Source organism: Pelodiscus sinensis, chromosome 20, assembly GCF_052426305.1.
Source record: "Pelodiscus sinensis isolate ZL-2025 chromosome 20, ASM5242630v1, whole genome shotgun sequence".
NCBI classification, from domain to species: domain Eukaryota; kingdom Metazoa; phylum Chordata; order Testudines; family Trionychidae; genus Pelodiscus; species Pelodiscus sinensis.
In genome coordinates, this window is record NC_143071.1 from 11,107,519 (window position 1) to 11,131,865 (window position 24,347).

General features: G+C 45.3%; 1 protein-coding gene across 2 annotated transcripts; it reads left to right on the forward strand.

Annotated features, from left to right (window-relative positions):
- The first annotated feature begins 402 nt into the window (after nt 1-402).
- On the forward strand, nt 403-24,131 carry UTP6 (UTP6 small subunit processome component). 2 transcript variants are annotated; one of them, XM_075903848.2, is made up of 20 exons: nt 469-626; nt 1,533-1,750; nt 3,331-3,415; nt 4,450-4,491; nt 4,583-4,675; nt 5,484-5,531; nt 5,802-5,865; nt 6,317-6,435; nt 9,635-9,712; nt 10,445-10,526; nt 12,246-12,327; nt 13,187-13,368; nt 15,302-15,381; nt 18,276-18,353; nt 18,526-18,705; nt 19,659-19,739; nt 21,275-21,384; nt 21,470-21,536; nt 21,836-21,908; nt 23,855-24,131. In XM_075903848.2, exons 4-20 carry the CDS (start codon nt 4,462-4,464, stop codon nt 24,010-24,012), a joined length of 1,605 nt encoding a protein of 534 aa, XP_075759963.2. In that variant the 5' UTR covers nt 469-626; nt 1,533-1,750; nt 3,331-3,415; nt 4,450-4,461; the 3' UTR covers nt 24,013-24,131. The 2 variants fall into 2 exon arrangements, with proteins under 2 accessions (XP_075759962.2, XP_075759963.2); XM_075903847.2 differs by lacking the exon at nt 1,533-1,750 and having other exon boundaries at nt 403-626.
- The last annotated feature ends 216 nt before the right edge of the window (nt 24,132-24,347 follow it).

Below are 24,347 nucleotides of genomic sequence, written 5' to 3' on the forward strand. Positions count from 1 at the left end.
ATACTTGGTGTTATGTTCCTGTTCATATTTTTTGAACTTAAAAGTTGACAGACAACCTTTATTACCAATAATATGTAATGTACTTTACAATGTTCCTGACATATATTTCAGCTTCCTGGATTTTTTTTTCATCTGGCCTTCAGATATGAAAGGCAGAGTGATTTAACACCTGTTTAGATTTGTCATCCATGTGACGAAATGAAAAGTATGCCGTTTGCAATAAACTTTGCATAAAATAGTTAATTTGCATTTAATTTTAATGGTTCAAAGAATGTCAGGCGAAATGGTCGGCCCTCACGCATGTTCACTTCATCAAATTTGGCCCTCTTTGAAAAAAGTTTGGACACCCCTGCCCTAGGGCAACAGGGCGCCAGGAGCTGGGGGGCTTTGCAGCTCGGTGCCGACGCTGGGCGCAGTGGCGGCTGGAGCCGCAGAGAGGCGGCAGAGCCCCGTGCCTGGCGCTCCCCGGGCTGACTCCGGAAGCCGGGCTGGGGCTGCCGAGTCGCGCAGGGGCCCCGCGCTGCAGCGCCCGCCATGGCCGAGAGGATCGAGCAGCGCATCGAGGGCCGCCTCCCGGAGCTAGAGCAGCTGGAGCGGGTCGGGCTCTTCACGCGCAAGGAGATCAAGTGAGCGGGGCCGCAGGGAGCCGGGAGGGGGCAGCGATTTGGCTTCGTGGAGCTTAAGGCCAGAAGAGTTTTGGAGCCGCGCGTGTGTCCTGAGCCTCGCTGGGCTTTGCCTCCGGGATACACACCCGGCCTGGGCCCCAGGGGACAGCTCCGTGCCCTTGTCGGTTCCTAGCCAAGCCCCCCTGGCTAGGGCAGGGATGGGAATGGATGGGGTGGCTCCCAGCAGACCCCAGGCTGCAGAAGAAGGAAACTCGTCCTGCTCTCCCTCCGTTCCTTGCCATCCTCCAACCTGGGGATCAGTTGGACCCTGAGCATGTGAGCGGCACACAGCAGCTGAGCATGGGATACGGGGGAGGGAGGGGCAATAATTTTTAATGGGGGGGCACTCCAAGTTTTTGGTAAGTGGTTAAGGGTCACACTTTTCTATGGCGAACCCATGACTCCGTCCTTCCCAGGCGACCGGCCTATCCCCTAGGACACGCGGGAACCCGCCCCACCACCTTACCGTCAGGGCGCCCCTTATCCCTCCAGCCCCGGGCCGATCGGTTCGACCCGACCCGGGACTAGAACCCACGACCCCGTCCCAGGGTCTGGGACAGAGGTGGGTGCAGAAAGGGTAGGGGATTGGGGTGCAGGAGAAGGTGGGGGGCTTAGAGGGAGCTTGGGGGAAGGAAGCGGTTTGTAGTGCGCGACTCTTCCCCCTAACTCCCAGAGGCAGATGGAGCAGCTAGTTGCTCTGAGCCCTGGGGCTGCTCCCTGCCTCTGGGTCCAGTGGTGGGAGCCATGCCTTGGATTGAAAGGCTTGGTGGGCTGAATCCAGCCCCTGGGCTGCATCTTGCCCAGGCCTAGGATACAGGTTTCTCTGTTGCATCTCAGCGCATTGCCATCTTGGATTTGATCTTTTAGCGAACACGCACACAATCCGTTCTCTGCTGTGGCCATCCTGAGGTGCTTCTGAGGAAGATTGACTGTTCCCTGTCCCCAAGTGCAAACACACGTGACCAGTTACGCATTGGAGGGGGGTGGGGAAATCCTTCCTGACTCCTCTAGGCATGGTCTGAAGACCAGAAGCACAAGATTGGAGAACAGTCATTTTCTGAACTGTGGATCTACAAGTGCTAGGAGTATGTTGAGAGAAATACAAGCAAATCTATTTTCTCCCATGTCCCATGCACTGGCATAGCGAGGGTATGATGTGCCCAGGCCAAAGACAAAACTGCGCTGAACTGTGCAGCAGGGGCAACAGTAGCTCCTGAGCCAGGGGCACTGGGCTCCCAGGCAGGCTTTTGAAGTGCCCGCTTCTGCCGCCCGGCCCTGCCTCCAAGGCTTATCTGCAGGGAGCAAGTGGCCTGGCAGCTAAATGGCCCCCTCCCCAGCATGGTGCCCAGGGGCAACTGACCCCTCTTACTACACCACTGATCCCATGAAGGATAGGGGTGAGCAGGAAGATCCATAGAACCCCCTCCCCCCAGCAGCAAAACTTGTTGAGCAAAAAAAAGAGGCACTGACTGGTGCTAAAAGGCAAAAATAGCAGCAAAACTTAAGGGAGAAGGAGTTGATCGGGGACGGAGGGGGGTCTGGATCGCCTCGCACCCCCCCCAGGAATTTCTTCACTCCCCTCCCAGTTTGGGAACCCATGCTGTAGAGCTTCCCCCAGACTGGACTTGAGCCTGAGCAATTAGGGGCCTAAGGGTGAGAGCCCAAGTTTTTTTAAGGCGAGGGAGTTTGAGCCTGGGTTATGGGGTGGGAACCCAGGTTACTGGGTATCTGAGACAACAGCCATATTATTGGAGTAGAGGCTGAGCTAGAAACAAGGTTATTGGGCTCAGACTGAGACCAGGTTATTGGGGCTGTGGATATTGGGGAAAAGGGCTGAGCCAGGGTTATGAATGTGAGTGGGGGCTGGACCACATCGAAGCTCAGACCTCAGTTTATTGAGGAAGGAGGGGTAGGACCCTGGTGGTGGGATGCAGCAGCTGGACTACAGGTCACTGGGGAAGAGCTGAACCAGTAGTATCTGGGTGTGTGAGGTGGCAGAGACTTGGGCTGAATTCAGTTCAGGTTATCGGAGGGTGGGCGAAGACCCATTTCAATTCTGGGGCCGGAAGTAGAGCTGCAAGCACATGTTGTGAGGGGTGTTGAGCAGAGGAGAGGTTTTGGTCAGGGGGAGGAATAGTAAGCACCAATTTAGCAACTAAACTGAAAAATCCAAGGGATGTAGCAATCATTTTCCAGAACAGTGATAGCAGCTTAGTAATGGAGTTTTTTGGCTTTATTTTCATTTTCTTGGGGTCTGAAGAAGCAGTGTGGGGACTGGAAATCTACCTTGTGTCTAATTGGGTGTGTGTGGGGAGGGGGGGGGGAGTGTTGGAACCATTCAGGGGAAATGTGCTCGGATAGAGTAATATGGGATACTTTCCAAGAACCCAAGCTCCAAAGAGGCTCAGTGCCTTCAGGATGTCACAATGGGAAGAGAGAGAATTTAAGAATGTGTAGACCGGAGCCTGTGCCTGCATCACAGTTTGACACACAATTGCTTGGTCATCCTTTGACTCTTGCCAGGTAGAAAAGGAATGTTAATAAAATGGAACTCAAAACCTGCCCTGTAGAAAATGCCCATACTGCTGTACACTACAACATCAGTTTTTTGGGATTAAGAGCCATTAAAAGATGCCTAAAAAATGGAATTCTTGCGTTTCTCCAGGGCAGTCATAAAGAAGGCCTCCGCTCTAGAATACAAAATTCAGAGGAGAGCGCTCCACAAGGAAGACTTTATCAATTACATCCAGGTATGTTTTAGTTAGGGCCCAGGGTATTGGCTTGGCCGGGCCTTTTAGTAACACATTCCATGAGAGAACATGTACTGGTGCTGGGCTTCTCAGACTTCATTGTACTGCAGTCCCCTTCTGATAACAATAATGACATGGCCCTAGGAGAGCTTGAGCCTGCCCGAGCCCCTCTTTCCCAGGCAGAGATGCGGTGGCTAGCAAAGCCCCAGAGCTTCAGCCCTAGGTAGGAGTCTATATATAATCAGAGCCCTGCTGCCCAGGGGTGTGGAGTTCAGCCCTGGGTCCCAACAAGCCTAAGTCATCCCTGGCAATCCACTTTAGAGTCCTGATCCCCAAGATGAGAACTGATGTACTAGTAGTTAAAGCACAGGGCTGGGAGCCAGATGGTCTAGTTTTCTGTCCCTGACTCTGCCACAGAGTTGCTTTGTGACCCTGGACAAGGGACTGAATTTTGCTGTGCATCAGCTTCCTTCTTCATTCAGAAATGTTGAGGCTCAGCTAAGACACCCTCCTAAAGGTGCTAGAGAAATGCAGTGTATTATTAATAATAAAGTGTGATCTATTTTGGGCCAGCAGTTAACTTAATTGAACTTGTAAACTACTTTAGGGTGCTTGAGAGTGTCTGAAATGTCACCCTTAGTATAGTGATAGAAGTGTAGCCGTGTTAGTCTGGTGTAGCTGAAACAAAATACAGGACTATGTAGCACTTTAAAGACTAACAAGATGGTTTATTATATGATGAGCTTTCATGGGCCAGACCCACGAAAGCTCATCATCTAATAAACCATCTTGTTAGTCTTTAAAGTGCTACATAGTTCTGTATTTTGTTTCACCCCTAGTATAATCATACTTGAGTGCAGGCAACTTCCATAGCTGGATAACTGACAAATGTTTGGCTCTAACTTGATGGTTACTCTGTCATGGATATATGTTTATTGTCCACCCAATAAGCTATTTAACAGCTATAAAGAGCTTAGCTTGGAGATCTATTTTTTTTCTTTCAATTACTTTTTAATTTTCTCCCCTTCCCCTAGTATGAAATTAATATGTTGGAACTAATCAAGAAAAGAAGATCGGTAAGTTGATGAACTCCTTACAATGCAAAGTAGCATAAATCAAATCTTGACAGTGCAGGAAAATTAACTATTTTTTTTCCCTACCCCTCAGCGCATTGGCTATTCCTTTAAGAAGGATGAGATTGAGTATTCTATTGTGCAGAGAATACACGGGCTGTTCAAGCGTGCCACAGAAAAGTGGAAAGTAAGCATGTTTCCTTCTGTAGGGCCTGGCTGTATTACACAACCTCTTCATGCACCGTGATGTAAGAGAATAAATGCACTCCCAGAAGGGACGGGGCTGGGGACACCCAGCCCTCAGTGCTGCTCGGATTGTGGCGCCCCCACCTAGCCCTGATCGGAGTGTGGTGCTCTTAAAGGGCTCCAATCTCTGAGCTATGGGGCATTTGCACCCCCTCTCCTTCCCACTTTGGCAGGCCTCCTAACAAGTATCTGTGATCATACAGGAGAATATAAAAGAAAAGTTAAATGGAGGTTTGTCGAAATAGCTGCTAGTAGTTTACGGATAATCATCCAATATCTGATTCACAACCTCTTGAAGAGATAATATTCAGCCCAGTGAACAGATCGACTCTATGATCTACTCGGTCTTTCAGCTTTAGTGCCTTATATTGCCATGTGAATTTTCCTGGCAACAGCTGGAAACGAAGTCGTTTCAGAGGAAGGGATTGCCTTGAGTCACCTGGGAGTAATGAGGAGTAATGATGAGTTATGTATGTTGCAGGAAGATGATGGGGAAAGAGGAGACTGTATTTTGGAATTGAGGGATGGGCTCTTGGAGGCATCTTTGCAGGGATGCAGCGGTTTGTATTTATGGGTGGAAGGTGTGAAGGAAGGTAGGACCCCAAGCAGAAAAATCACTTCCAGCTACATGCTCTACTACAGTCATAACAAACATATGCTCTATACTATTCAAAATGCACAGCCAGTTGTAAAGGTGTATTACTGCCATGTTTTCTCCAGTTAACCCTGGCTTCTTGCCTTTCCAATAGGATGACATTCAGCTCTGGTTGTCACATGTGGCTTTTTGCAAGAAATGGGTGAGTATTCAAAATGTTACTTTTCTGTAATTTTACAGAAGTCACATCTTCAGTGCCGAATAGATCTGAGGAATGTCATTCCCAAAAGGCATTTTTTTTTAATGGGGCGGGAAGTCACTAAAAAACAATCAGGTTGGAATGGAAATGCCTTTTTCAACATGACTGTAAGGTAGCTCTCGATCTATAATGCATCTTTGTTGCAAAATATTTCAATTCAGTGCTAAAATGTTCACAACTGGTAAAGCTCAAGGAGTTCTCTTGTCTTTACAGAATAAAAAAAACCAGCTTAGCAAGGTATTTTCTGCTATGCTAGCCATTCATCCGAATAAGCCAGGTACAGTAAAGTGCTTTTTAGTGTCGTGTGTTCAAATCAGCCAATTTGATTCTTTTAGAAGAACATATAATATGTTAGCATGACAAACTAGTCAATCCAAGCTACTGCTCTTTGAGATCCCCATTCAACTCTTTAACAATCCCTCCCTTGCATTTTCCATCTTGACGCTCCACTGAAGGGAATGTCACTGCAGTGAGAGGGTGGTGAAAGGAAGGGTTATGCTAGCATGCCAGGAAAAACAGTGTCTCTGAGAATTCTCTGGGCTCAAAGGCCCTTTTCCTAAGGAGCGTGTGGCACTAAACAAATGTCACTGAAATAGAAATCTTCCTCTGTGTGCTGGGCTTAATGCCATGTTAGTACTTCCTTGGCTGTACCTTCCAGAATTGCCCTCTTTTCCCCATTAGTCTTGTAGCAAAGCTTATAACAGATCCATTTCTTTGTTCCATTGCAGCATTGTGGATTATGGCTGCCAAGTGGGAGATGGAGGAACGCTTTTCGTCCGAAAGTGCCAGGCACTTGTTCCTTCGTGCCTTGCGCTTCCATCCAGAGTCTCCAAAACTGTATCAAGAGGTGAGTTTATGATTCTGCCTCTGAGTATAGTTGTGTGTGCTTGGAACGCTCTTGCAAAAATTAGTTTCCCAATGGTTATTGGTTTTGAGCTTAAATTGGTAATATTTCGCAACCGTTCTGCGAGAGTGGCTTTCAATTACAGGTTGAACCTCTCTAGTCTGGCACCCTGGGGACCTGACTGCTGCCGAACCAGAGAATTTACCAAACAATAGGAGGTCAATATTGTCTAGCAGCATTACCAGCACTTCCACTGCTTACTGGGCTCTTAGAAGACATTTTGGGGTAAATTAGAGATAAATAAGAGCACAAAACACTGAGAGCCAGGACTGGTGGTTATAAACAAACTTTGTGGGACCACAAGAAACTTGGCCATACCCATAAGTGGACATCTGGTTAACTAAATCATGCCAGACCATGGATGTTGTCGGACTAAAGAGTGCCAGACTAGAGAGGTTCAAATTGTAATTAGAGTAAAATTCTAACACCTAGAATTAAGAGAAATTTTGACCTTATCTTAAACACTTATTTCTAGGCATTGAGAGTTCTACAGGCAAAAACTGCTCTGCGTTAGAGGTTGGCATCCAAACTCTGCTGGGGGAGTTGTTGTATCTTACCCAGTTAAGTGTAAATAGCCACATTACAGTCAGATTTGCTTTCGCCTCTTTTGTCCAGTCCTCTCGTGTGCTCTAGTAAAACCTAGTTGTCAAGGAGTTTTTCACTGCTGTAACTCCATTGACTTCAGCTGAGTTGCTTTCAACTTACTACAGGCTAAATGAGAACAGAATTTGACCTTTATTTCTGGTTTCCATATCATTAGCTACTGGGGTAAAGCATAATGGTTGAGAAAACAAGAGTTATAGACTCATAGACTCCAAGGTCAGAAGGGACCACTATGATCATCTAGTCTGACCCCCTGCACAGTGCAGGCCACAAAATCTCACCCACCCCTCCTAGAATAATCCTCTCACCTATATCTCAGATATTGAAGCCTTCAAATACTTTGAAGACCCCAAGATGCAGAGATCCTCTAGCTGTGATCTGTACCCCATGCTACAGAGGAAGGCGAAAAACCTCCAGGGCCTCTGCCAATCTACCCTGGAGGAAAATTCCTTCCCGACCCCAAATATGGCGATCAGCTAAACCCTGAGCATGTGGGCAAGACTCATCAGCCAGACACCCAGAAAGTTCTCTATAGTAACTCCTATCATCCCTCCATTGACCTATTTCCCACTGATAATGAATGGTCAATTAGATACCAAGATCCTGTTATCTCATCAAACCATCCCCTTCATAAACCCATCTAGTTTAATCTTGAAACCAGATAGATCTTTTGCCCCCACTACTTCCCTTGGAAGGCCGTTCCAGAACTTCACTCCTCTAATGGTTAGAAACCTTCGTCTAATCTCAAGTTGAGGAATGGCTTTTGCAGAGAGCGAGTTTAGAAGTCAGTGAAGGTCCCTACTTGGTAAATGTGAATTCCAGGGAGTGTTAGAACAGCTTTGTAATTACATTACTATAAGCATAGGAGGCTGCATTCCTACACTGGTGAAATTCAAATCAATGGGAGTCTTGACTAAGTGTAGATTGGAGTATCCCAACTTACTTTTTGTTTGTATTATAATAGCTGCCACTGTGTTGTAAGTGAACTGTCACTGGCACAAGCAACCAACACAGAGTACAAAACAAATCTGAGTGGCTTACAGGGTGTGCTCATGAAGCCTTTGGCAAAGATTAATCCTGATTGCTGTAATAGGAGATACTCTTTCTAAAAAGGAAAAAGGCTGGTGGTCTGTCATCTGATTTCAGTATATGTATATTTAATTGGACCTAAGGCCAATGATCCCTTGCTCAAGTGCATGCTTCATAATCTACATTGTCGTACCTTGGTGTTTTCGTACCTTGGTACCTTCGGTGGTCTGGACTGTCAGTGTCAGCGTCGTCTGGTCAGGGTTGTCCTGGCGTGCTCCTGACAGGACCTCTACTCCGTTGTTAAACTTTCAGCTGCGTGCATAACAATCGGTACTCCCTTTATCTAGAGTGTTAGACCCTGTGCACTTGGGTCAACACAAGAGATCTTTGAGGGGCCCCGGAAACAACAGATGCAGGCAAGGTTTGAAATCAGTCGAGCAGGTTTATTGTCAAATGCGAAGCTCTACCAGTTGGTAACAGATCAGTACAATGTTACACCACTGGGCACTATGGCCCGCGTTGACAAGGTACCAACACCAGGCAGGCCTATTGCCATATATCAGATATTAACAGCGCTTAGTCAAAGTTAAGCTACTGTGCATTCTGTAAGTTTAGGCAATGACACCTACCGTTCAGGCGCCTAGTGCGCCCCCCCCCCCCCAAGGTCGGCCGGAGAGTACCCTCTGCGGTGTCCTTTTATAGACAGGTACAAACAACTTACATCATTTCTTTACGCACCAGGTTACCACCCTCTGTTGCCTAGTTACCACCCCTCACCTTACGGAAGGGGGGCTTACTTACTATCCTTCATGCTGTCAATTTCGACCCAGTCCTGAACGTAGGTCGGTATGTGCATTAGTTTTTAGGGAGTTTTTGTACCAAGACATTTCTTATTAAGATGTTCCATTACTCCCCTTTGGCTCACAGTCTGTACCCATTGCCTCCCTGTGTCCTTCCATGCTCGACCTAACTTACACAATCACACAGTTATCAATAGGGCCTCTTTCTTGGCTCCTGTGTTACTGAACCAAAGTCTTGCTCACTAGATTGCAGGCCTGTTGCTGTTTTCATGTTACAGGCCTCTGTTTAGGCCTGCTGACTCCATGTTACTGACCCTCAACTTACTACATACATATGTAATGGGCGGCTTCCCTTTACATCTCAGCAAAGATGGAATAGCAGATGCTGCAGTGAACTGGAATATTACTAAAATGTAATTGGTTTTGCAAATTGCTTCACTGTCCACTTGCTGATGCAGTGTTATCACCAATAAAGCTGTATCACAGCTGCTGAAACGAAGTTCAGCAAACTGTCCATGGTAATGCATTAATCCTATGGTTTTGAAATAGCTGCTTCATTGCTATTTCTCAATAGGTCCCCCAGACACTGGTGGGAAGTTCTTACCTGCAGATCTTTATACAGGGCTTGCTTTAGTAAATGTCCACGTGTTTATATGCTGAAAATACTTACCCCCTCCTCCATTTCCTTTTTATCCATTCGTTTTCTGCAGTATTTCAGAATGGAACTGATGCATGCTGAAAAACAGAGAAAAGAAAAGAAGGAGTTTGAACAAGCCAAGATGGATTTGGTAGGACACTTGCAATTTCTTCTGTTTAAAATGGACAGACAATGCTCGTTCAGGTTTAGAAGTATGTAGTCCAGTAGAAACCCATTTCTTTGACCCTCCATTATCTGGTTCTATTAACCAAACACTCAGCACATGTGGGTCTGGAAGCAGGTGATATCTCTTATTGCCACTAGATGGTGCTGCAGCATCACACTTTCCTGTTCTCCAAATTGTCTGAATTTTTGCTTATCTGATCAGGAGATAGACAGGATTCTGCTATACTTGACTCTATACCCATGAGTTTGAAAGTAAATAGAAGCTTCTGATTAAGACTAATTAAACTGGGTTCCTCTGTATTGTACTAGGCGTTGATTTAATACTAGTTTGTTTTCAGACTAGGGTTGTGAAAGGTTAACTGGTTACCTGGTAAGCATTAGGTTACCCACATGCTTACTAGGTAACAGATTAACTGGACCACCAGTTGTGTCAGGCCACAGCAGCCCTGGTTGAGTTGGATGGGCCATGCCCACAGCCCTAGCTGCCCTATGCCAGCCCTCCAATGGTTAACTGGTTAAACAATGATATAATTGTAATAGTTTAACCAGTTAACTGTTTTGATTGATATTTACACCTCTACTACAGGCTACACAGGTGTGTGTTGGGGTGGAGAAAAATTTCTATTGCCAGTTCTAAATCAGAGAGTAGTTGTTCAAAATGAAACATTTATCTAAAGTTGACTCTCTCACATTTTAGGGCGAGTTCAGTTATTCTGAGGAGGTTCTGAATGGGGAAATGGCTCGAATAATCTACAGAAACGCCTTTCAGAAAATTAAAGGTAATTGAATGCTTCCCCACCCTTCTTTCTTAATGGAAAAATGACCCTATGGGAGTGAGACTCTGGTATCTTTTATGGCTAATCCTGGCTTCATTGTCTGTATAGAGATGTGTGCTCAAGTGGTAAAATTCACCCTTTTAGGCAGGCACCTTCTCTGGTTCTTCTGGCTTTTGCCTGAAATAGCAACCATTGCCCTTCCACACCCCTTGTATTTTAGATCCATTAGATCTGCATGAACAGGAGATTGGGCCCATGGTTATTTGTAAAAAAAAAAAAAAAAAATCTCCTCTGGGCACAGTAGTGATCATGGTACAGAATATAAAGCACGTTTCATTAACCCCTTCTCTTTTGCTGTACTGCAGAAAAAGCAGATTTACTATGACCTCGATTTAAACCAAGCATAGAAATGTTTTCAGGATCAAAAAGGGTGTGACTCAAACTACAGTTCTCACTCAAGCAAGAAGTGCGATTTCCCCCTCTCCTGCCATAAGATGCCTGGTGACAGTATGGGTTGCAGATTCATGTCCTTGCTTGTCCCAATTACAAACATGAAACACAGTGAAAAATAAACATAACTAACATCTGGTCTGCCCATATGTATGCATTATAGAATCATAGGACTGGAAGGGACCTCGAGTGGTCACCTAGCTCAGTCCCGTGCACCCGTGGAAAGACCAAGCACAATCGGACCATCCCTGGCAGGTGTTTGTCTAACCTGCTCTTAAAAACCTCCAGTGATGGAGATTTCACAACCCATCTTGGTAATTTATTCCAGGATTTAACCACCCGGATAGGAAGTTTTTTCCTAATGTCTAACCTAAACCTTTCTTGCTGCAATTTAAGCCTATTGCTTCTAGTTCTATGCTCAGAGCGTAAGAAGAACAATTTTTCTCCACCTTGTAATGCCCTTTTAGATACTTGAAAGCTGTTGTTATGTCCGCTCTCAGTCTTCCCTTTTCCAGACTCAACAAACTCCATACTTTCAGTATTCAATCATAGGTCATGTTTTCTAGACCTTTAATTATTTTTGTTCTTTTCTGGACTTTCTCCAGTTGGTCCGCCGCTTTCCTGAAGTGTGGTGCCCAGAACTGGACACGATACTCCAGTTGAGGCATTATGAGCACAGAATTATCATGTCTTGCTTATGACACTCTTGCTAATACATCCCAGAATCATAGTTGCTTTTTTGGCAACAGTGTTACACTGTTGACTTACATTTAGCTTGTGGTCCACTATGACCCCCCCAGATTCTTCTCTCCCTTACCAAGGGGAACAGCCAGCAATGTTCCCAAATGAATTGGGAGGGGGGAGGCTCAGAGTTGGGGCAGTCCCAGATTTTGGGGAGAGTGTAGCCTTTCACTTGCCTGGTGAGTGTATCTGTTTTCTGTATTGTTTTATAAGAAGCAATCCCATTCCAGGCACATCCCATTTTCCTGGCACAACAAAACCCTTACATCACTTTAAGTTATGATAAGAGGAAGCTGCCTACCAAATTTGGTTGTCCTAGCTCTTACCATTTAGGAGAAGTTCTTGAACAGACAGACAGACAAACTCAAATATATAGTAGATGACCTGTCAGTAGCTGGATAGATTTTTACAATATTATATTTACTTTTTTGGAAATGATATAAAACCATTGGAAACCAGAAATAATGATAGAAATGCAGAGGAATGAAGTATATTACTTCTCATTGAGTTTCTTTGCTCTCTTTATCTTAGGTGCTGAATTCCACCTGTCCTTGCTTTCAATTGCAAAGCTTTTTGATTTTACGCAAGACTTGCAAAAAGAAATTCTTGAAAAGTAAGTTGATTTAAAAAAAAAAAAATCACCAGCAAGGTCCTAATTTCCGGCCCGCCATTTGGTGTCAGAGACACCGTACTGTTGAAATCGGAGGTTAAGATCTAACAACTTTCTTTTTAAGAAAAAGACTGATTTTTAGTGTCAAACAAGCATTGGTGCTGAGCAATGTTCCCACTAATCTTTTAAATCCATGTACAGGTTTTTTCCATCCATGCGTGGAATAATTTTTTTATGTGCACTGAGGCATGTGTGAATGTGCAGCACCAGTAGAAACACACAACCCAGCTGTGGGTCCTGCGCTAAACAGCTAAGCAGCATTGGAATTTCTCAGTGCACAGCTCACAGGGGACACTGATGCGCAGGCAGGCAGGCAAGCCAGCTTTTTAAAGAAGAACATGGTGCATGTGTGGAATGCAACATTGGCTTTGTTTCAGGTCATGCTAATAAAATGTGGATAAAATGCACTTGTCCTTGGGGAGAGACTATTTATACTCAGGATAACAATTTCAGGAAACATGTAGCTTCCTAGTTCACTTAGTTGCTTGTAACTGTGCACCTTAAGCTTTCCATATGCATTTCTTTTTCCAAAAGAGCTGCTTTGACAGCTGACAGTCAAGTTCAAGCCCTGTTGAAGAGAAACTGGCCAAAATTTTGGATAACTGCCTCTTGTGCAAGGGTGAAACATTGCATTTAAATGACATTTAGTTAAAAAATTAAAATGAAATGAAATTTAATTCCTTTAGAATTGTCCCCTTGGAGTAAAACGACAATAGGTGACTCCAAATCTCCTCTGCTCTAGAATGAGCTTGATGCAAGATGGCAGTTTGCATATAATGGCATTGTGGTCTGTGTGTCTTAGCTTGCAGGCCGAGCATGCTGATGATCCCCTTACGTGGGACTTCATGGCCCGTCGGGAACTGGAAATGGAGACCTTGCCATCCCCAGAATGTTCATCTAAACAGGCAAAAGCATCCGAGGTGACCCAGAAGGAAGAGCGGTGCTGTGCGGTCTTCGAGGAGGCAGTGACATCGCTCCCCATGGGTTAGAAACTTTGCGTCCATTTTAAAATTGTTTTTCTCTTTGTTTTTTCCTGTTGGTGCTTGTGAGAAATGTGCAACAAGGCTTCCTCAGCTATTTTATTGCGGGGGCCCATTTCTAAATAGAAAGGGAGTATCTTGGGGACACCTCATCCATATGCAATTCTACAGGTCATGTCCTCACACACAGAAACCTGCAACATCCCTGTAGCAGCAAAGGTAGCAGTTGATTCCTGGAATAGCAGAATGGACAAGTGTTTATTTTTAGCGCTTTTTTTTTTTTTTTTTTTTTAAATGGGGAGAGTCCAAAGCTTGCAGGCAGCCCTACCTCTTCAGACCACTGTTTGGAAACCATTGAGAGAGGCTTAAAAAACTGATTCTGTGCCTGATGAAAACCTGTAGAATTCCAATATAGTTGAACCTCTATGGTCTGGCAACATCTGTGGTCCAGTAGGACCATGAATGTTGCTGGACCAGAGAGCCCTGGCGGTTGGGAGCGGGAGCCAGCTGGGAGTCCAGGGGCAGGGATCTTGGCAGGGAGTGAAGACAGATCATAATGAAAGGCTTAGAAACCTGATCTATTTTGTTGCTCTCCTCTGGATTTTTTTGGGGTCCACATCTTTGTGTGATGCCCAGAAGTGGATACAGCACTCCAGAGGAGCATTTACAAATATTGAGGGCAGTAAACAAGTTACCTCCCATGTCTCATATATGGCACTCACGTTAGTATTCCGCAGAATTAGCCATTTTTGCAACTACATCATGTTGTTGGCTTATTTAATTTGTGATCCACTATAAACCCCAGATTCTTTTCAGCATTATTACCACCTGGTCGCTTATTTCCCACTTTTTGTATTTGTGCACTTGTCTTTATTGAATTTTATTTTATTGATTTCAGACCAATTCTCCAATTTATCAGCATCATTTTTAATTCTAATCCCATCCAGCAACCCATCGCAGTTTGGTACCATCCACAGATTTTACAAGCATGCTCTTTCCATTATCTAAGTCATTAATGAAAATGTTGATTAGTATCAGAGCCAGGACTGACCCCAGTAAATATGTCCTCCCAGTTTGACAGAGAATCATTGACAACTACTCTTTGAGTACAGTCTTTCAACTAGTTGTGCACCTACCTAATAGTAATTTTATCTAGACCACATTTCCCTAGTTTGCTTATGAGAATGTCATGTGGGATTTAAAAAAATCTTTATTAAAATCAAGTTATATTGTATCTGCTGCTTCCCCCACCATTCACTGGTCAAAGGAAACGGGGCTGGTTTGGCATAATATTATTCTTGAAAAGTCCACAGTGGCTATTACTTTTTGCCTTATTTTCCTGTCGGTGCTTACAAATTGATTGTTTAATAATTTGTTCTAGTATCTTTCCAGGTATCAAATTTAGGCTGGATGGTCTCTAATTCCCTGGGTAGTAAGAGCCATTGCCTACTGTTACTGTGCCTATAGGTCCTGGAGGATAACCCCTGCATGTGTTCCTCACTTAGCCTTTCTGCCAGGAACCACATTCCTTCCTCATTTTGGCCCCAGTTCAGCAAAACACTCAAGTCTGTGCTTCAGTTCCATGCCACAGTTCCATGCCATTCAATAGAACTGAAGGATGCACTTCAAGTTAAGCATGTGCTAAAGTGCTGTTGTGAATGGGGTTGGACTGCGCCATGTGATAAATGCTTTATTTCAGTGAGGCCTGAATGCTCTTCAGAGTAAAATCCCAATTGGATTGAAGGCTCTTTGCTAAGCGTTACCATCTGTGCTTCATATGGCAGACAAGTTATTTTAAATATTCATTTGTCATTACGGCTGCATCACCCATAGTATTTATACTTGGAATAGGGCTTGACATTTCCCCCTCCACAAGACAGGTGTGTGCTTTCTGCTATGGGTCTGTTCAGTGTCTGACTCTCCCTTTGACTTGGCAGGGGCCATGTGGAAATGCTATGTCACTTTTTGCCTGGAAAGACTTAACAGGAAAACCAATAGTGAGGAATTGAGGCGGAAGGTAAGTGTTTATCATGCATTCATAGTACCAAAATCTTCTTCTGACACTGATTTCCATACTCTGTCTTTGTGATACTCTTGTAAACTGGTCAGTCGCCATTAATTTGAAACCAATGATGCGTCTCATATGAGAACTGGCTAATGGTTTGGATTGATAACTGTCATTAAAGATGAGTTCTCCCTATTAGGCATTCTTGTTTGGGACTGTGTAAATCAGTCTTCCCATTTGATCATCTAATTGAAAATTGGCATGCATGTACTCAGATGTGAATGAGTTATGTCCTTTATGGGGTGGGAAAGCCTGAAACTGATTAAACATTTTTGATTCAAGTAAGTGTCCCAAAGTCTGGGGTTTTCTTTGAGTTCTTGTAGTGGAGAGGGAAAAAAAAAACTTTAATCATAAAACCTGAATTTTTAAACAAATGCTTCTAACTCACATTTAATTTCTTGTTTTTTTTTTTACTCGTACTTCTGTTAACAAATGCTGTATAAAAATGTCAAGTCTAACATGACCCAGTAGCAAAGATTTTTTTTTTTTTTTTTTAAGATTTCATTATATTTTTAAGATTTTTTTCACCCAGCAATCGTAATTTTCCCTTCTAAAGTTCTAAGTATCATTCCCATTCTACAGATGGGTAAACCAAGGCAGGGAAAGACTTGCCCTAGATCTTACAGCTGGTAAGTGGAAGAACTGGACACAGAAAGTAGAAGAATTGGACACAGAACACAGATTTCCTGACTGTCATTGTCTGAGCCTCTGGACCATGTTGCCATATCTGGTTCTTGTCCAGTCTCATGGCTGCATTCTCAAAAGAGACAGTGGTCTTTAATATTAAAAAAAAAAATTAGTAGTCAGAACTGGGAAACTGGAATCCTTGGCTCTTATGTATTTCCAGGACTGCTCTCTGACCTTCGCCTGTTGCTTAACCTTTCTGTGGCTTGTTTAACCCATCTGCTGGATATAATTCATCCTAGCTTCCTTGAGATCAAAGGAAGCTTAAAATCGGTCAAGTTCTGTGAGCACCTTCATTCAAAGGAGCTATAGGAGCACAAAATTCTTAATTTGTCATAACAGGAGTGCAAAACAATACTTGCTTAGAGACAGCATTATTTGATGAGTGAATAAATAGTTTTTTTCCTTATCTGGATGAACAGACTTTTAGTACCTGGACAGCTCATCGGTGCTTAACCTGACTGGCTGAATTAAGAAAGCTGTTGCCTTCATTGTTTCCCTTTTGACTCTCTTAATTAGCCACTTATGGTTTGGCTCTGCCCTTGGCACTGCAAATGAGCTTTGCTATGTTCCTAGTACAGTCAGCGTTCAAAGTGCCTGTAGGCATCTGTCTCTAAGGGTATGTCTACGTTACAGTGTTATTTCGAAATATCTTATTTCGAAATAACACATCTACACACAAAATGCATTTTGAAATAGCATTTTGCTATTTCAAAATAGTGCATCCACACTGAGAGGACTCTGAATCGCATTTAAGGCTGGCCTGAACCAGTTCCGGCAGGGTACCAGGTCAGGACTTACTGTGTGGGGATGCTGCCTGAGGCTAACTGAGGTCTGTGCTTAAAGCCCGCTCCCCCCACTCCCACCCTGGACAGCCAGTTCTCAGGTTTCCCTGTTTGCTTGTCTACCTCGATGAGAGACAGCAAAGCATTTTGTCCCAGTGTGCTCTGTTTGCCCTCACTCGGAACACCACAGCACTCTGCAACATGGAGCCAGAGCTGCCCCTGGGCACTCTGATGCTTCTCGTGGGTGCGTTGCGGTGAGCCTGGCTGCACTTTCTGCAGGCTGCCATCTGGAAGGTCCATCGGGGTGGTTGTCAGTATCCAGGAGGCCCTGTGGGAGAGCTTCCACTCTGAGGAGCACTAAGAGCCTCCCTGGTCTGCCCCACTGGGGGCTTGAGCCTCATTCCGCCCTCTTTATTTAACATAACTGGGGGGGGGATGAAACTCTGGTGAAACTGGGGAAAGGAGGCGGGAGGGGGAGGACAGAGGATGAGAGAGGGGAGGGAGAAACCTGGGAGGAGGGAGCTGGAAGGGAGAAACAAGGGGAAGAAGGGGAAGGGGAAGCTCAGGGGTGGGGTCTCGCCAGACCAACTTGATTTTCATGCAAACCTGCTCCTGGGTTCACATATGGCCTTTGGTGGCCAGGCTGGCAGCTATCCTGCCATAGACGGCCGCGTTCCCCCCCCTCTAGTGCAGAGATCATTGACGTTGGGGGCATCTCCCCAAACCTGAATAAGGTCCATGATCTCCACCCTGGACCAGGAAGGCGCCCGCCTTCTCCGGGCCCTGGCAGGCTCCTGGGAGCTGGCAGACTGCTCCTGCTGAGCGGTGGAGGACTGGCTGCCAGTGGTTTGCTGATTCATGTTTTGGGGCCACTGAGTCAGGGGCAGTGACTGCTGGCTCTGGGCTGGTAGGCTTGGAGCTGGCACAGGCACTATGGCCAGAGTCTGCTCCTTTAAGGGCTCCAGGGAGGCGGGGAGGGAGAAGAGTGTTCTTGGTTGAGGCTGGAGTGGCCACCAGGCCACCCTAGGAAGGCTGGAGGACCCCTATTTCGAAATAAGTGTCTACACAGCACTTATTTCGAATTTGGCTTTCTTCCTCGTGGAATGAGGTTTGCCAAATTCGAAATAAGCGCTCCGCTCTTTTGAATTAATTTTGAAATAGCGGTTTGGCTGTGTAGACGCTAGGAAAGTTATTTTGAAATAACTTTGCTGTGTAGACATACCCTAAGGGAGGATGGAACCCTAAGACTGAGGAATTTGCCTCCAGAGTCTATTGAATTCCAGTGGGATTTGGGCTCCTTAGAAAGCCCCAGCCTTGGAAATACACACTTGATGTTGATAGGTACACGCAGCAACGCTTGCTCTCCTTGTCTTTCAGAGGCTGGACAGGACTTTGAGTGTGTTCAGCAGAGCCCATGAGGCCACCTTGCTCCCTGAGACGTTGTATAAGCAGTGGGTAAGGAGATATGCAGGAAACCAGACTTGGGCCTTGATCCTGAAATGCTGGCAACTCCCAAACCTGCCACTCCTGTAGGAGCTTTGGATGTGCGGGAATGCCAGATCAGGGCCCCATTACTTAATAAAGGCTGCAGACCTGTTTTGTTGATTAATTTCATTGGCTGTTTCAGCTTCACCTGTTACTGGAGTGTGACCTTTCTGAGAAGGCCACAGAGGTAGCTGCAGCAGCAACTGAACGGTTCCGCCAGTCAGTGGAAATGTGGCAAACAAGACTGCAGGTGCTAATCAAACTGAACAAGTCCGATGTGGCCCGGTGTTTTGAGGAAGCCATGAGACAAGTGAAATCTAAGGTCTGTGACCATTTTAATCTGTTGTGCCATGTTTCGCAACAAAAATCCTCTAGCCTGTGGTTTTATATTTTCTTAAAATTTTAAAATAAATAGATATGGACTCACCATTCAAAATGCACGTTAGGTTGAGTCTGTGAAGTGCAAACAGAAACATGACTTAGGAATTCAAGGATTTGAACAATGAATTACTAGGCTGTTTGTTGTTCTAGTGGCCAACTGGTATTTCTTGTCTGCCTTGGAGAGGTGCCCATATGCTCTTGCATCCCGGCTTTGCATGGTCAGGTGGCTGCCCCCAAAGTGCTGGGGAAGGAAGGAGGAATGGAGTTTAGGGCTTTGATCAGAAGCAGTGTTCCCTCTATTTTTTTCCACCCATGTGCAGAATAAATTTTGTTATGTGCACCGAGGCATGTGTGGATGTGCATCACCAGTAAAAACTCATGGTGCCGGCTGTGGGCACTCTGCTAATCAGCTGCGTGGCATCTGAATCTCTCTTGGGTGGATGCCCAAGCCCTCAGCTTACAGGGAACACTGCAAGCTGGTCATTTTCCCCATCCCACATGCTTTCAGTTGAGCTCCAGGAAGGATTATCTGATTCCTTCTTCTGCTGCCTTTGGACTGATCTCTGTTTGGCGGTACAAGAGGACCCACTCCCACCATGGTGTCAAGCAGCTGTTAAGCCAGGCCACGTTTTCCACCTGGAGAGGAGGAAAATTGTGGAGGCGTATGTAACCTCTAGTTGCTCTCTGTGCCTGTGGAGTAGTCATTGGTTCATGACAGCCCCTTTTGATGGGTGATTTTGCACCTGGATGTACAGCATCTAAGTAAGAACATATGTGGCTATTGGCTGGAATTGTTTGTGCAACGTTGTTAAGCTCTCTGGTGACAGTTGCATTTTTCTGCATCTCAAACTGAGGCTTGGCTCTGAGCTTTCACTGCTTCCTTTTCTTGTACAGGACTGTTTGCCTTTATGGGCTCTCTGGGTGGAATGGAGCGAAGCAGCAAACAGCAAGGAAGACACAGAAGCCCTCTACCAGGTATTTGGCTGAGGGATATAAGGTTCTTATTACTGTTTGAAATGGACTAGAAAGTAAATAACTGCCATGAGATAACTGGGACAGTAGGTGGGGCTTGCTTAACAAATGTTTTCTACATGCTGCCCTTGTCACAGGCTTTGATGTGAATGTGTAACCCACACCCCTGGGGGTGGGTGTACTGTCGCATCTAGGGTTGTTTAAAATGGGTAATTGTGTAACCAGGTGACCGCTGAAAAACTCAGCAGTTTCAGGCAGCAGCAGCCGGCTCCTTGGGAGCCTGTGTGTGCCAGAAGCCAGCTTTTAAGCCATCTCCTGGCACGAACCAGCTCCCGCCTGCTCCCCAGGAGCCTGTGTGTAACAGTGAATGTTAACTGATAAGCCTAGGCTTATTGGTTAACCATTTACACAGTTATATGTTCACATCCCTTGTCGCATCTAATGGCCCTAAGACCACTTACAGAAAGAATAAGGAGTCTGCTCTACAGCAGTAGCTAATAGCCAGCTAGCTTTTCTTGCAATAGAGGCTCATGCATTGAGCTCCAGAGATCCCAGGTTCGATTCCGCCTGCCGGTGTTACAAATGCCATTTTGTTGATATGTTTGGGGAATTTTTAAAGGGGGAAAAGCACCATTGGTTCTAAGGGTATGTTTATGCAGCCCGTGACCATGAGCTTCCCAGTGTGGGTCGACAAGCTTAAGGTAGTGGCGCTAGTGCTCAAAAAACAGCTGTGTAGACAGCACTTTAAAGCAGGAGAGGTGTGGGCTTCGGAGCCCAAGGCCCAGTTGGAGCCACAACTTCTACACATCTGTTCCTAGCATGGTAGCACAAGCCAATCTGCCAGCCCAGGCTGGGAGGGTTGCTGTCGCAGCTGTGTAGATGTACTCTGAAGTCTCACTGAAAATCAATTGATTTTGGAGCCTAAATCACTTTTGAATGTGGGTCTGAGGTTCCTAAGTCTTTTTTTTTTTTTTTTTTAAATTCACCCCTCTAATATCTTACCAGCTTTCAATTTGTGTGCTATTTTCAACTGTCAGTTTGTCAAACATTCCCTTGAACACCTAACCTGCCTTATGAACACATGAATACAGTACCAGAAAATTAGGGGAAAACATTTTGGTTCTGATCCCAACAGAGACCCACTGGGTAGCTTTGTCCAAAACATTTCACCTCTCTGCCTCTGTCTCTACTTGTAATGTAAAATACTTGCTGCTTATGGGACCATTGAGAACTAATTTGGAGAACCTGCAGATGAGAAGTGCTGTGAAGATGCCAAGTATTAATTCTTTAAACTGACTTGAATATTGGAAAGGAAGAAATTTTAGCTCTAATTTGAGCTTTGTGTAGTTGAAAAATACAGAGTCTGATGAATCTACCAATTTTTCAGTGACAGTTCCAATACTTGACATTCAGACTCTCTCAGGAGACAGATATTTGATGCCAGTGTATTCGAAAATGGAGACAAGAAATTGTTTGGTATCGTTCTCTATACTTACTTTGCAATTGTAGCAGAGATCCTGTTGTGTTTTAACTTGCAGAGATCCTTAATTGTCACAACCCCCACTGACTCAATAACCATGAAAGAAAAATACCTTGATTGGGCCTACAGGATTGGTGGTTACAGGAAAGCAAAGAAAGTCTTTACCAGGTGAAAAATACAAGTCTGAAATCTGGCTTTTCTAACGTGGTTGGAGGAGATCTGAAGTCTAAAGTTCTTAATGCTTTTATTTTAGCCTGCATGAAAGTCGCCCCTTTTCAGTCGAGTTCTTCAGGAAAATGATCAAAATAGAAAAGGAACAAGTAAGTGTTATATATCAACGTAATATCATATTTTGTGGAACATGTGTTACAGCTTTGGACCAGGAAGAGGTAGTTGTCTGAGTACAATGTAACTATGCTGCAGTCCCCTCCATATTTGTCATCATAAGTGGATCCAGACCATGTAATTTAAAACGGAGTCTCCTGCAGTAATTAGTCTGAACTTCTGAGCTGCATGTAACAATGTAATTAGCATAACATTTTGTTTAAAGTATCTAACAAAGCAGCAGACTGGTTACTTTCTGTATCCCAGCAATGGTCTTTAACTTTTCCTTTCTTAGGAAGCCTGCAAGATGCTTAATCTGAGAGAATACTATGAACGTGCCCTGAGAGAGTTTGGTTCTACAGACTCTGGTATGAGACTTTCTTATTCAGTGCCTTGGGTTCCCATCAGGCTGAGAAACGGGGCGGGGGGGATCTTCCTGCCCTTATCCCTGCTAGGGTGTGAAATCCTGTTTAATTGGTTAAACGTAATGTTTAACTAGTTAACAGATTAAAGGGGTGGTGAGCGGGGGAGGAGAGATGCTCCAGTGGCCCCCCTCCCCGTCCACTGAGGGGCTGTTCTGGCTGGGCTGGAGCGCCCCTGCCCACAATGGGCCTCATGGGGCTAGAGTAGCCCCCTGCCTTCAGCAGGTAACTGACCCATACCCGTAGGTTGAGGCTTACCGGTTAACCAGTCCTATCACTAATTCCTGCTAACCAGCATGGTGCAGGTTGCTGATGCTGTGCTTTCCCTTGGGATGGGGCTCTGCAGTGAGCTTGGCCCACAGCATTTTGAGTCTATTTCTCAGTTCTCAAATTGCGGGTCAGGACCCAATTTTAATGGGGTCACTAGGGCTGGTGTTAGATTTGCTGGGGCCCAGAGCCAAAGCACAAGCCCCACTGTTAGGGCGTGAAGTCCAAGCCTGAGGACTTCAGCCCATGGTGGCGTTGCTCAGGGGTGTAGCCTCGCACCCTCGCCACTGAGGGTGGAAGCCCTGGGGCTGTGGCTTTGGTGCCTCCACCGGGAATAGTAGGACTTGGGCTTTTGCTCTTGCTCCCTTTCCCCTCATGTACAGGGCCAGGATAGGCTTCAGCTCCCCCTCCTGGGGTCATGCAGTTTATGCTGTCAGCAAGAGTGTGTGGTGCAGTGAAGTTTGAGAACCCCTGGTCCAGGGCCCTGATTCCTGCACATACTCATGTGGGTAGTCCCACCAACGTCGGCAGGGTTACTTGTAGGAGTCAGGGTTTGGGGGTTTGTTGACATTGGCTGGCCTAGGGTGAAACAGCCGTCTGTAACTCGCTAGTTTGTATGAGGTACAAATCAAATGTGTGTAATCATGGTCATTACCAAACATCCTTTGAGGGTAGCATTTTACAGATGGTGTGTGTAGCATGGTGAAGCATGTCTCTGTCACAGCTGGGAAGACAACGCAGCTCTCTGGACTCCGTGTCTGGGCTATAACCCTTAGGCAAAGCTTCCTCTGTTCAAGGAGAAACACAGTTGGACTTCACTGTGCGGGAAGTCCCATACTAACAAACGGGTTGTGTTCCAAACGTTGGTTTGTTGGAACTTGGAATGCATTTTCCCATAGAAATAATGTTATAAATGGTAATGAGGTTTCCAGGCTAGCCCACAAAATCCTGTTTAACCCATAATGTAAATGTAGCTGCAATACTGGATATTTGCAGAGAAAAATAGTAGAACTAGCTTTTTTATATAACCTTGAATGCTGGTGCCTGAGGAAAGTCTGTGGAAAGTCTGTTTTAATGAGAGGAGGATGAGGGAGGTGGAGATTCTGAAAGAGACTTCTGGGCATCCTCCACCTGACGCCACCCTCCACCCCTCCACTTCTCTCCAGCCACTGACTATGCCACCGCCACCACCACCACCCCCTGCTCCTCTGGAGTCCTGCAGCCAGTATTTTTTTTTTTTTTTTTAAATGGAGATTGCCTGTCTCCTAGAGCTAGAAGGGACCTTTTAAGGTAATTGAGTCCAGTCCCCTGCCTTCACAGCAGGACCAAGTACCATTCCTGACAAACTTTTGCCCCAGATCCCTAAATGGCCTCTTCAAGGATTGAACTTGCAACCCTGGGTTTAGTAGGCCAATGCTCAAACCACTGAGCTATCCGTGTCCCTTGTCCCTGAGTTGCTAGTTGTGCCTCTTGCCTGCTCCCCTGAATCTGTGTGTGAGAGAGACAGACACAGACAGACAGACATCCCATATTCAATAATGTGGAGAGATTCCATGTTAGGCCGGGGCACATGTCCCTTACCACAGTCAAATCAGAACATAACCACATGTTTTTTTCTTTAAAAGATCTCTGGCTAGACTACGTCAAAGAGGAGCTAAACCATCCCCAAGGCAAACCAATAAACTGCGGCAACATTCACTGGAGAGCTATGAAGATGCTAGAGGGAGAACTAGTGGAAACATTTGTTTCCAAATACACTTTGCTGCAAACTGGACACTTGTGAAAAAGTTGATTATGTTGAACTTGCAAACATTTCTGACAGACTGTCAGAGCACGGAATTTGCAGGGTTGGTTGTCTAAATTTTTCTACAAGATTCTGAAAATAAATATGTTCCTGACCCATCCTAGTACATATATTATTTTCAAGTATTTTGGAATTTATTTAGCACACAGCTGCTACAAGTGTTGCTCTATTTCAGTGGTGAGTTCTTGCAAAAGGGTACAAATCCACAGTTGAAGAGGAGAAACTCGTTACAAAGCAAGTGAAGGCATCTATCAGTGTATTTGTTACTGAGAACTGAGAGCAAATGCTCCCAACGGTCTATGCTATCTGGTGCA

Coding starts and splice junctions, on each gene's coding strand:
- UTP6 (XM_075903847.2), top strand. CDS start 535: ATGGCCGAGAGGATCGAGCAGCGCATCGAGGGCCGCCTCCCGGAGCTA. Junction 4,676..5,483: donor GTGCCACAGAAAAGTGGAAA/GTAAGCATGTTT, acceptor CCTTTCCAATAG/GATGACATTCAGCTCTGGTT. Junction 15,382..18,275: donor GTGAGGAATTGAGGCGGAAG/GTAAGTGTTTAT, acceptor CTTGTCTTTCAG/AGGCTGGACAGGACTTTGAG.